At 52.9% G+C, this 12284-nt stretch overlaps 1 protein-coding gene across 1 annotated transcript; it reads right to left on the minus strand.

Moving 5' to 3' along the window:
• Positions 1-971: 971 nt before the first annotated feature.
• EVX1 (even-skipped homeobox 1) lies at positions 972-4233 on the minus strand (the record flags this gene model as incomplete). Its single annotated transcript, XM_080932026.1, has 3 exons — positions 972-1517; positions 2044-2297; positions 3807-4233. 3 exons carry the CDS (start codon positions 4231-4233, stop codon positions 972-974), a joined length of 1227 nt encoding a protein of 408 aa, XP_080788152.1.
• Positions 4234-12284: the final 8051 nt, after the last annotated feature.

The following is a 12284-nucleotide window of genomic DNA, read 5'->3' on the forward strand; positions in this document are numbered from 1 at the left end:
GGAGATAATGCGAGAAGAGAGTAAGAAGTCTCCATTCCCTAAGCTCTTCCCTGGGCGCCTTGTTAGAATGCTCAGCTCCAGGCTCCGTGGCCCAGCAGAGTGGTGATCATTATCATACACATACATTCAACATTCGAAAACCCTCCCCACACATCACTTGCTAATCAGGCTGTGTGCTGGGTTAAGGGAGAAGAGGTCCACCTCACAGAAGCTGCCTAGGGACCCTGGAGCCTCTGCAGCTTCCCTGTCAATGTCAACCGGAAAGGGAGAAGGCTGGAGCTGCAGGTTGTGAGATGTCACAAAGCCAAGGAAGAGGGAAAGAGGTCAGGGGCTGGTAGAAGCTAGAACCAGAAGATGCCTTGTGATGGAGGCCTGGGAAGGTGAGACGGCCCCCAGGTTCCTTGCCAAGTGCAACCCTGTGTGCAAGATGCACGTGGCAGTAAATCATCTCTCCCTTAAATGGCTGGTATGTTACCATCAACAAGCCCCCTGCCATGCTTTGGAAAAGCTGGTGAAGATTAATCTCTACCTGTTCTGCATACACAGCATTTTGTTCCAAGAAACAGTGATTTCCCTCCACAATGCTTGCCCTTGACAGGAGAGTTGGGGCGGGGAGGGGGAGCAGGTGAAGGGTACAAGGGGTGTGGGAGGGCCGCTGAGCTGTTGAACCAAGGCCTCAACCTCTGACAGGGTTGTGGTGTCTGTGGAGAATGGCAAAGCCTGGCCATCCCAGGGGAAGCTGTCTCAACCTCAGCTTTCCCACCCCATTCTTGCTCCCAAGCGGCAACATTCACTGCGCTTCTGGGGCTCCCGGATCTTCTAGGCCGAGTCCTTTACGGTGTCCCCCACCCACCTCCTTTCCCCTCTTCATCTGAGAAGAGAGGTGACAAGTGGGACTCTGGAGGACTCTCGAAGGCTCCTCCACCCCCACCCCATGACGTCCTGCAGCTGGCAGCCCTGAGGGCGCCCCCTTATCTAGTGAGGGGCACCTCCTCTCTCTGGTCCAACGCCACGGAGGAGGCCTTGCTGAGCACAGAGGGGGCGAAAGTAAGGAAGGAGTCCGAGCGGGAGGTGGAGGCACAAGTGAAGTCTGAGGCGGCGGCGGCGGCGGCCCTCGGCGCCAGCCCATTGGCCGGGCCGCTGTGGCAGGCGAGGCAGGAGCAGGGGCCGCCGGCCGAGGCGCCCAGTCCGTGCGCCGGCCCGGGGTAGAGCGGCGGGTGGCGGAAGGCGCACAGCAGTTCGGGTCGCGGGTAGGGCTGCGAGAGCACGCGGAAAGTGTCGAGCGGGCGCAGGGGACCGCTGAAGGGCGAGGCGGCGGCCGAGGCGGCGGACGCGGCACCCAGGCCCACGGGCGAGTAGTAGGGCAGGGGCAGGTGCGACGGGAAGGGGTAGGGCAGGCCACCCGCGGCCGCCGCGTGGCTCATCATGTAGGTGTAGAAGGCGGGGTCTGCCGGGTGCGGCCACGTCATGGCCAGCCGCTGTCGCTTGTCCTTCATGCGACGGTTCTGAAACCACACCTGAGAAGAGGAAGAGAAGTGGTTTGGAGGACTGCGCCAGGCCCAACTCTGGGGTACGTGGGGTGTCAGGGCAATCCCCATATCAAGGGGGAGAAGAGTCAAAAGCAACTCCAGCTAACAAGGGCAGGCCACCCACCGCCATCCCAAATGGAAACCCTGGGGCGACCTGGAGCCGCTTGGCCTGCCCACCGGGCTTGACATCACAATCCGGAGTGAAGGTGATAATAGGAAGGCCTGCCTTGATGGGTCTGAGGAGGCACAGATTTAGGACCGCTTTCATTCCTGTCCTTTAGGGTCATTGTCACTTGCAATCACCTGTCCTGTAGTCTATTTGCCTAGGAAAAGGACGGAATCGACCTCTTGGAAGCAGTGGCTAACTATGGATTGTCAGAGGGGAAATCTGCATGTGCCAGATTGGAGAGTCCAGGCCCAGACTCTTCAGCTGCAATCCAGGAGCTAGGCTGTTGTCTTTCCCTTCCTACTAAGCTAGGTACATAGCCGCCTCGAGCATCCTAGCCCAGCCTACCTTGATGGTAGTCTCAGGAAGGTTCAGGGCTGCTGCCAACTCGCATCTCCGCGGTCTTGAAACGTAGTTCTCCCTGTAGAACTCTTTCTCCAGCCTTGCAATCTGCTCCCGGGTAAAGGCGGTGCGGTATCGGCGCATCTGGTCACTGGCGCTGCAGGCCAGGGTGCCTTGTGAGCTACTGCCGCTGCCACCGTTACTCTTGGGGGCCTCGCCGCCACTGTTAGGACTGCTGCCCAGTGCATCGGAGCCTGGCGCTGCACAGGAGCCCAGAGCACACAGGTGCACATACAGAGACACAACACAAACACACAAACAATGCTGACTTCAGGTTGGAGGAGGGGCATTAGAAGGAGAACACTTTAGCTTCCTAGGTCACTGATTCTGATGGGGCTCTGGAAGCTTCACCGGATGTTGGATGTTGAAACTGAAAGGGTTTGGGGCAGGCTTGAAGTGGCTGTTTGGAAGACCTGGACCTAAGGCTCACTGGGTTTTAAGGCTCCCAACCTCCTTTCCCTTCCGCTTGCCCCAAGGTGCAGTAAAGGGTGCATTCCCTGAGCTCTCTGCTTGTGTTGGTAGAGATGGACAAGGATGTGCCAGAACACTAAATTCTTGAGGTTAATGTATTGTAGATTGTTGGACATGCAGTGAACTTCCTCGTTCTTGTGTGTGTGCACCAGGATGCCAGTGCCAGGTGTGGGGATGTGTGTTGGGTTTCATCTATTGCAGGAGTGGTGTATTTTGAGTAGAGGTTGTGAAGACAGAGTATGGTAAATCTGGGGTAGGTAGATAATAAGACGGTAGGAGATGGACACTGATACATAACAAGGTTGTGGTGGCTGCCAAGGCCTACAGGTAGATGCAAGCCTTTTCCACCCATTCCCCTGGTTTTGTGGAGGTGTGTCTGCTGATGGGCTCCAGTTCCCGATGTATATTCCTAGGAGTAGGATATTGTTGGTATAGAGAGAGAATCCCTTCTGAGCTATCCACCCCCCACTCCCATTAGCCCCTGGTGAGAAGGAGCTCTGTAATTAAAGTACCAACCCCTTAGACCCACCCCAGAGTAGGGTGGGGCTCTAGCCCCCTGCAGCTGCTTTTCCTTTGGGTGGAGAAGTGAGACTGAAGGAAAGGGGGAGGGGGAGGGCCCAATCCCCGCCTTTTCAAATGCAACCGGAGACCAAAGGCAATTAGACCATTGGGACTATTTCCGACCTGGCGCCGCCGGCCCGGGAAGTGACAAGGTAATTTGGACCTCTGACCGACGTGCAAACTGGTCGGAGAGCTGCAGCAGTCCGGAGACCAGAGTCCGCCACGGTTTTTACAGTCTTTTATATTCTCCTGGCTTCCGCGCCTCCATGTGCCTTGCACCCCTCCAAGTCTCAAACTGCCGGGACAAGCGTTTGATCTTGCCCTACCCGATGGAAGGTGTCTTCCGTCTCAGCTGAATCATTCCCACAAAACTCGGGGGTGGGGAGTGGGGGGAGGGGATTGGGGTGCGTTCTGGATCCCTCAAGTCAAGACTTGTGTCAACGCTGACATTCATCTGGGCACAACTGTCACTCTCAGTCCCACTAATGGGATAACACAAGGGACCTCACACACGCCATGGTGCAGAGAGCCAAAGAGTTGTTTAGGTACCCCGGCCCCACTCCCCCAACCCCCAGCCATCCTGCCCCAAGGGAAAGGAGTATCTTCCACCTGGCCTGAGATGAAGGGAACTGTGGGTGCAGTGGGCGGACTGGGGAGCGGAGGGACAAGGTGGCTACCTTTGCTGTGCTGGTACTCGGCGTTCCCGGTGGCGCAGTCCGGGGTGCAGCTCACCTCGATTTCTTCATAGAAATCCGATTCGGTGTCTGAGCTGCTAGGTTGCCCTTGGCCGGAGAGGCTATCCGCGGAAGGGACTGGGGGTCCCGGGCCAAGCATGGCCGCTCCAGCAGACCGTGGCTCGGCGCCGAGCCCTGCAGCACTGCCTGCTAGTCCATCGACCGGCTCCTCCTCCTGGCCTCCCCCGCCACGCTCCCGGGAAGTCGGAGGGCCGGCTCGCGGGCTCAGGCAACCGTGGGGCACCATCTTCTCTGGCGGTTCAGGCAGCGGGCTGCTCACGGCTTCGGACAGATTAGAGACCCTCTTACCAACCAGACTGCCAAGCTGACCCCCATCCAGGAACATAACCATGTCCTTTCGGCTCTCCATCCCCGGACTCTCCAGAGGCGGGGAGGGGGGAAACCCCCAAGTAAGCTCCTAACCCCAGGCTCCCTGGGATCTTGGCTGAGAAGAGGAGCTAAGGCAACAAGGCAGGCGCCGGGTAGCCCCAGCGTGGTGTCGATGGCGACCGCGGAGATGGCAGTGGGGAGCTAGGGTCACCTTGTGATACGAGCGCTCCTCTGTGCCGCACCGCCTCTGGGAGGAAGCCCCATTGCCCTCTTCTTTCTAAGCTGTCATCCTCCTGCTGCAATCGTCATTACAGTACCGCTGGTGACGCCACTCGGCCAACGCAAGTGGATAAATAGAAACGTCTGCCACAGCGAAGATGAAAGGAGACCCGCAGCTAATGGCTCGGCAGTGATGCGCCAGGTGTGGGCCTCGCTCGAATGGGGAGGAGAGTGTGAAAACAGAGAGACACACACACTGAGAAAGGGAGACACCCAGACAGAGAGGATGCAAATGGAATTCCGCACACAGAAAAGGGAGCGCTTAAGGCGCGCAGCGAGTTCCACAGGGGCAGCAGGACTTGGTAATTGAAAAACGCTTTTGAAATTGTATTTTATTGTTGTTTTGACTTCTGTTTTCTTAACCTGGTGTCTAAATCTAATACTAATGAAAGAATCCATAGCTGCTCTTTGGAAGTTGCTTACAAACCCAAGCTTTCTGAGTATTAACACTTGCCACTCTAAGTGGCTTCATTTTTTTTTTTTTACAAGCTACTGAAAAAGTACTCCTCACCCCAGTTGTCTGAGGGCTTGAACCTGCAGTCCCCCTTTCTCCCTCATTCCTCCAACCCCATCTGTCTCCTTCGTAAGAACCAAACTTTATTTTTTTCTTCCCTATGAGCTAAGAGATACCTTTTTTCCCTTTGAAAACCGGCCCTGTGTGCTGACTCAGTGTCCCACGATATAAAAATGAGAAAAAAAATATCTCCCCACCCAGATCACCTGGATCAAATTCAAAGTGTTCAATGAGTTGTTGCTAATGCTGCTGTTAATTTTCTCTCTCTATCTAGATGGCCTGGCTTGAATTCGGGTTGGCTCTTCATCGAAGAAAACATCTTTTGGTTTGGCTTGTCTTCCAGACTACTTCAGGTATGTCGGTTAGGAAAAGGGTCTAAGACTGGCCTTTCTTGTTTTGTCTGTACTTTAGGTATTTATTTCTTCAGAGTCAACGAATTTTGCCACAGTCAGCGTGTTCTAATGAAAAGGTGCTGGCAATCCGACCCCCTACTCTGGCAGCACGGAAAGACCCCAGGTAGAAGGTGCTGGCCTCCCCTGGAGGTTTGGGGGCAGCTGGGGATAGAATGTGGGGCAAACAGTGTCAGCTGGTTTGAACTTGCAGAGTCCTCTCCTGGGCTCTGCCCAAAAGATGTTTTCTAAAAGGCGTGTCTAAAGCTAAAGGTAGAAGAGAAAGTCATTGAAATGTCCTGAAAACAAAAAACAAAAAAAACAAAAAAAAAAACCAAAACAAAACAAAACAAAAACAGGCGAGGTGGGGTGGGGCTAGGATAATCCTTTGAGAAGGTGAGGGTCTGTGTCTGTGGAATTCTGGACTTGGTGTTTGGAAAAAGAGTAGATCTCCTCGGGAGCCTGGCAGGTGGGCTGGGTTGAGGGGCAAAGGTGAGCACCTGCTAGGTTTAGCTCCCCCTCTCTGGCTCCCCCGGTAATATTTTCCACTGGTGAGTGGCCTGCCCACTTAGCTGGAGAAGGCGGGAGGGGGGAACGGGCTTCCCTGTGTCCCAAGGTAAAGCCCCAGCTTCTAAATTTTCATGATTTCCTCACTGTCATCTGTCTTCTGTCCGGCTCCTGTTCTCTCTACCCTTCCCCTCGGCCTTTCTGATTTTGGATTATGGAAGTAAGGAGGGCGCCAGGGCTTTAGGAAAAACGACTCCGGCTTTCCATTTCTCTCCTGATGCAGCAAATGTTTGTTAACCTTGCCTGGGGAGCAAGGGCAGATGGACAAGGAGGGTGGTGTCCATGCAAATGTTTCCACTCCCTATGAACCCCCAAAGCCACCATCTGCTGAACACTGAAAGCCCAGAAATTTAGAGAAACATTTCAGAGGCCAAGGACAGAGATAGAGTCGAGTCCCAGCACTGGTTCCTGCCGTGAGGAGATAGCCTCTCTCTCTCTCTCTCTCTCTCTCTCTCTCTCTCTCTCTCTCTCTCTCTCTCTCTCTCTCTCTCTCTCCTCTCTAGACCTCCTGGATCTGTTTTAGGGGCTGCTGCTGCTGCTGCTAAATCAGAATCTTCCAGGGCTGGGCCTGTGAGACGCCCACTCTCCCTGCCCACCCCCCATGAACAAGCCACCACTTCCCTGCCCACCCTCTCTGAGGGAGGCTGGTCCCTAGAGTCACTCCGAGCTTCCCTGCCCCGCCCCCAGCTTTGCATTCAATGGGAACGTTCCATGTTTGATCCCCTTTCACTCAGCATCTTCCCTGGAGATGAAAGCAGGACAGAGGGGAGATCAAGGGGTGCCATTCAGTCCCCTTCCTGGGTCAGTCTGATGGAGCCAGGCTTACCCTTACATCTCCAGGAGGGGCCTCAGACTCCCAGAAGGCTACAGCCTCCTCTCCCGCTCCAGATCTGAGCTTCCTGGAAATCCCTTCTCAGCCCACCCCCAACCCCAAATTCCACGCAGACTTCAACCTAGCTTTCTTAAAGCTGACTCCCTCTACTTAGTTTTTAGGTCCCCGCTGAACCTCACCCTACCTATGCCGACACTTAAAGGGAGAAAACAAATTCAACTAAATGTCACTTCGAAAATCAGAAATTGGCCGACTTCACATGAAAGGAGGTGGATATTTCACGGCAGATGGAAAAAAGTGCTAGCGAATGACACGGTTTCAGCTTTTATTGTTTTGTTTTGTCTTGGGGTGTTGCTGTTTTTGTTTTGTTTTTCTTCCTGCACGAGAAGTGTGTTTTAATCGTCACTGTCGTTGTATTATGAAGGTTATTTACTGAGCAGCGGAAGAAGGAAGGAAAATTCTAATAGCGCGTGAAGCAAGGTAACCCTTCGAAAACGAAGAGGGGGTGACAGCCGCCTAAGTGGAGTCCGACCCCGGTGCAACTCTCTTTCCTGCAGCCCAGCCGCCGACCTGTAGTCCTTTTCCTGCTGGGAGCTCAGACACCGCCAGCTCAACGCTGACTGAAATTCTCTGAACTTCAAAAGCTGCGGGTTTGGCTTCCGCCCCGGCTAGGAGGCCTAGAGGGTGGCTGGGAATCCTAGGGAGCCGAGGGGAGATAAGTCGAGCGGGTTGTTTTAAACGGAATCTGAAGCTTTGCTTGGGCACTGAACATGAAACAGCTTCGCTTCGCATGAAAATCCGGCTCAGCAGAGAGGTGGTGGCTTGTTCGGTGGTGTGAGCTGTCTAGATGACCTGAGGCCCGTGGGGCGTGATCGGCAGTGGTCCTGAGGTGTCCAGAGCATCCTTTGCAGAAAAGCAAAGGGCAAAAGGTCCAAGAACCTGGAGCTGGTTTAGCTGTTTTCTCCGGGGGTTGGGGGGGGGGGAGTTGACTAAGGAAAAAAAAATTAACTTTTCTTTCGTCAAATGTAAGAACAAAGAGAGCATCCTTCTAAATTGTAAGAATCGTCCAACTGTCCTAGATACTGTCCTCTGGTCATCCCTGACCATCCAGGTTGTGTGACAGGGATATTTCCTGAAAGTTTCCATGACTCTGGGTCTTCAAAGCTAGAGTGGCTGACAGTAAGATTGACACTCAACCAGCTCCACTTGTCCCAATACAGCTAGCTGTCCAGGCCTCTTTTAGAGCCCAGGGTCACTGAGTAGTGTACCCCTTGGGGGAACATCCCCAGGGAGAAAAGGCTCACTGGAAGCCAAACTCCAGAGGTTCCACGCGCCCAGAGATCAAATGATCTAGACCAATTCCCTACTCCTCTTCCAGGCTTGCCAGGGCAGCGGGGTGGCACCGGAGAAGGTTGGTGCTGAGAGAACTCAAGACAGTGTTCAGCTACAGTGGGCAACACAGAACAGCTTTTCTCTTCAGAAGGTTTAGCTGGAGGCTCAGTTAGAAAGTCCAGTTAAGACAAATGTTCAGCCTCTGGGCACAGGTATCAGAGACAAGAAACTGAGTACTTCATGACCCCCTAATGCCTGATTCTTCTCAGAACCCCAGAGGTACCCAATCCTGCCTTATATCCCTTTGGACCTGTTTGCCTAGTCTAATAAAAACCAGAGTCTAGTGGCTTCCTGTCTCTGTTCTGCCTCTGCCTGCCTAGGACTGACACCCTAGGCTCTTCTTGCCTGAGGCTAACCCCTTCCCTTTGGACAAGGCCTGGATGGGTCCAGTATACTCTGTTCCCTCCCATCCAAGGGAGTCCTTCAGTGCCTGTCTGTACAAAGGCCAGGATAGCTAGTTCCCAGTTTCTGCCTTGTCCCAACCAAAGTACCATGGCCTCTTTCAACATAACTGTTCTGAAACTTGCTACAATTACAAAGTTAGTTGACATCCACTGCATAAGAGTTCTTTAAAGAGCTTTGATCGACTGCAGTGCCTTTTCTCCCTCAGTTGTGGGTGACTAGTTGTCCTAACAAATGGCCAGGGAGAGCCTGAGTGTCAGGCCCAGGCTCCTCATCCTAAGTCTTCTTCCTTCCTGTCCTTGGGGAATCTCTTCTGCTATCTCTCACATTGAGGTGACACCCCACAGCCTTTCTGAAATCTTGATAGGTCTGTAGCCTCAGCAGGTTCTTCCGACCCTCAAAAGCACATCTCTGGAGAAAAGGCTTCTGGCCACATTGATGCCACCCCTCCCCAATATACATGTCTTCCCAGGAGGACAGAGGGTCTTGTGGTGAGGGCAGCATGATCTTATGCATGTGTGTTTTCCAGCTTCTGCTGGACGTGGGTGGACGGTGGGTATGAATGATCCATGGCTTGCAGCTGAGAAAACTAAAGGGGGAGAAATAAAAGAAAGAGGATTTTACTCCCCCACCCTCCCACCCTGCCTTGAAGACAACTCACAGGACAACTCCTGGAAGCTGGGCTGTGACCTGTGTGGGAGAACATTGACCTGGCTACCACGAGATACCAGCCATGGGCTTTGAGTGTGTGCTTTTCTCCAGGGTCTTTTTTCTCCCACCTCACTCCTAGATGAGAAGTCCAATCCCCAGGACTGGGTATTCCCCTTGAGCCCACAGGGGAGGGGGAAAAAGGCTATAAACTATTTGGAAATACTCCCTCTATAGGATAGGGGCTAGCAGCTGGGTGAGGATTGTACAAGGGACTGTAGGAGAAGAAAAGCAACATCAAAAATAAAGGCACTGTGTCCAAGTGTGGCCATGTGGCAGATCATTGGAACCTGAAGGTAGAATCTCAGATCTTTGGGATCAAGTTCAGAACACCCAAATGTCAATATAAATTACTGACTTTGGACACGTTAAGGCATCTGCTCAAACCATTGCAATCAACCCTGGGTGCTTCTCTAAGAAAGACCTAGGTTTCCCAGGGCCAGTCACTTATGTTTTTAAGAGGCAACCACAATCACATACGGCAACTTGAAACCCACCAGCCTAACCCCAACTCACAGACACCATCCTGCCTCAGCCTCCCAGGGTGCTAAGATTTACAGGCATATAGCCTTTCACCACACCCAACCAATTACCCTGACACTCTTAACCTCTTATCTCCTTAGATACCTAGCTATCCTTTCCCTAGAAAAATTCACAGAGGTCCTTCAATTCCTGGAACTTCTCTCCCTAAATAAACCCTTTAGAGCCAAGCAAAATGGCCTTATTCATTTTTAGGGATGTATATTTACCTGAGGTTTTTGCTGTTGATTTCTTTCATTACACAGCAGCTTCCTCCCCCTAAACTATCCTAATATTGCATGGTCCAAAGGACAAAACCTAAGTGACTGGGCAGGCTGGTGTATAATGTGACCTGGCTCGTAAACATCCTCCACTAAAAACCTCCAGGTTCTGACCCTGAAAGATGGTCTGGTTGGTGCTTCCCTAAAAGGCAGGACTTGACTTGGGCTGATCATCTTTTGAATAAAGACAAGAGCTTCTTGGCTTTTACCACATCCCTATATTACACCAGGAGTTCCTTTCTCAGCCTCGGGAGGGCTTCTCTCTGCTCTTTTTGGCCTGGGTTTTAGTCTGATTCTGCAGCTAGAACATGGGGCTTTACACATGCTAGTCGGGTACTTTGCCACCAAGGCATATTGCTTTGCACTTTACAGAGGGGTAGGAGGGTGGGATAAGAGTCTGGCTGTGTAGCCTACGCTGGTAGGACCTGAAGCTCTGCCATAGATCAGGCTAGCCCCAACTGGGTGAGTCTCCTGCCTCTGCCTCTGGGACTACATGCATGTGCCCTCATACCCAGGGCTTGCTCTGCTTTCTACAAGTTTCTCCAATGGCAATCCTTTCCATGTGCTGAAGGACTTGAGTCAGCTCAAACTTTCCCATACAGCGCCCTCCCCACTGTCCACCCCATTCACTGATAGTGATAAGAGAGAGACCCACTGTAATTTCAGACCCTAACCAATCCCATAAGTGCTGGTCTCTCTGTCTTCTCTGGATCCCCAGCCTAGGAGGATGTTGACACTCCCTCTCTCCCAGTCCTTTGTCCCAGCTAAGAGATTCAACACCAGAGATAACAGGGTGGGAAAACTATCCCTGCACTCCTTAGTCTGCCTAGGGCAGCAAGTCCGACTGGTCTGTGCAGTCTTAGAGCTTCTCTACCTCTTTGGTTTGGAGATTTGTGGAAACTGACTTTCAGAGTCCCCTCCCAACCCAGACTAGTCCTCCCAGCTGATTGAGCTTCATGGTACCAGTAAGCAGAGGAAAAATGGTCTCAGAGATCGAAAGGATCTAAGTGGCCCGCAGCTAAAAGTGAAATGGACAATTTTAACTTAAGTCGAGGGGCTTCCAAAAGCCAGATGTTTTTGTTAGGACATTTTCCCTGTGACCTCAAGGTCCAGTAACTGTATCACGTTCCCTAACACCAAGATGCTTGCCTGGGTGGCTGCGGCTTTTAAGGGATCAGAGGATCTGACACAACAGAATGAACGGGAGGACCCGCAGTGGAAGAACTGCGTGCCCCTGGCCATGTGCGGGTGCTGTGACCACGGGCCACCGTGGGTAGAACAGTTTGTGGCAGCGAGGGAGACATGAAAATGATGTCAGCCCAGAAAACAAGCGCTGCGGGCTAGGAGAGTAATGTGCACCCAGGCTGACTCGCCATGGAGTCTATATCCCTTCCGTTCACCATCACAGCGGCACCAGGTGCAGCCGCACAATCCCCTAAAATGTCCCTTTCAAGCTGAGAGCCAGTCAGGCGTCCCATCCGGTCTTTGCGGCCGGGTCCTGTATCCTCCGCCCCTCGCTGCGGCGGTGACAAAGCACCGCTCACGAACTGCTGTCTTGGTGCGCCCCCCACTGCCGATCGCCAGAGGCGGAAGTCGCATCTCGTCGCAGCATCCTCGCTGGCTCAAATCCCAGGGCTCTGCCACGACATGGCACCTGAATCCTGCATAGCTAAGAGGTCCGTCGATCTTGGCACAGTAGAGAGCCTCACTCCCGGTGCGTCCGCCCTGGCGTTAGACTCCAGGAGAGCTGAACGCGAGGTCTCCGCCCACATAGTCTCAGTTCCAAGGACCGGTAATTAACTACAGGTGGGGAACTGGACCTAGCTCTCTTATGCCAGCCTGCCTCCTCCCCGGCCATTTGAGAACCAACCCAGAACTATCCCCCACCCCCATAAGAACTGTAGCATGGATAGAAATCATCATAATTTTCATTTGTCAGTCAGTATAGACATTCCCAACTGGTCCATAAGATGTGACTCACCCAGCCCAGGCTGTGGAGACTCTGGATATTGCTTTGCCTACAAGTCTTGGGCAACTTTTTTCCTCACTTAGTTTTGAGGCCCGTTGATAAACAAGCAACCTTTCTCAGATTCACCTAGACAGTGCTCTAGAAGCATCCGGGAACTCCGCTCTGGGATCCACTGAATCAAAACTTCTTAGACTGGGTTCAGTAGTGTGTTTCAACAAGCCCCTCAAACGATCACAATG

This window comes from Micromys minutus (assembly GCF_963924665.1).
Source record: "Micromys minutus genome assembly, chromosome: 18".
NCBI classification, from domain to species: domain Eukaryota; kingdom Metazoa; phylum Chordata; class Mammalia; order Rodentia; family Muridae; genus Micromys; species Micromys minutus.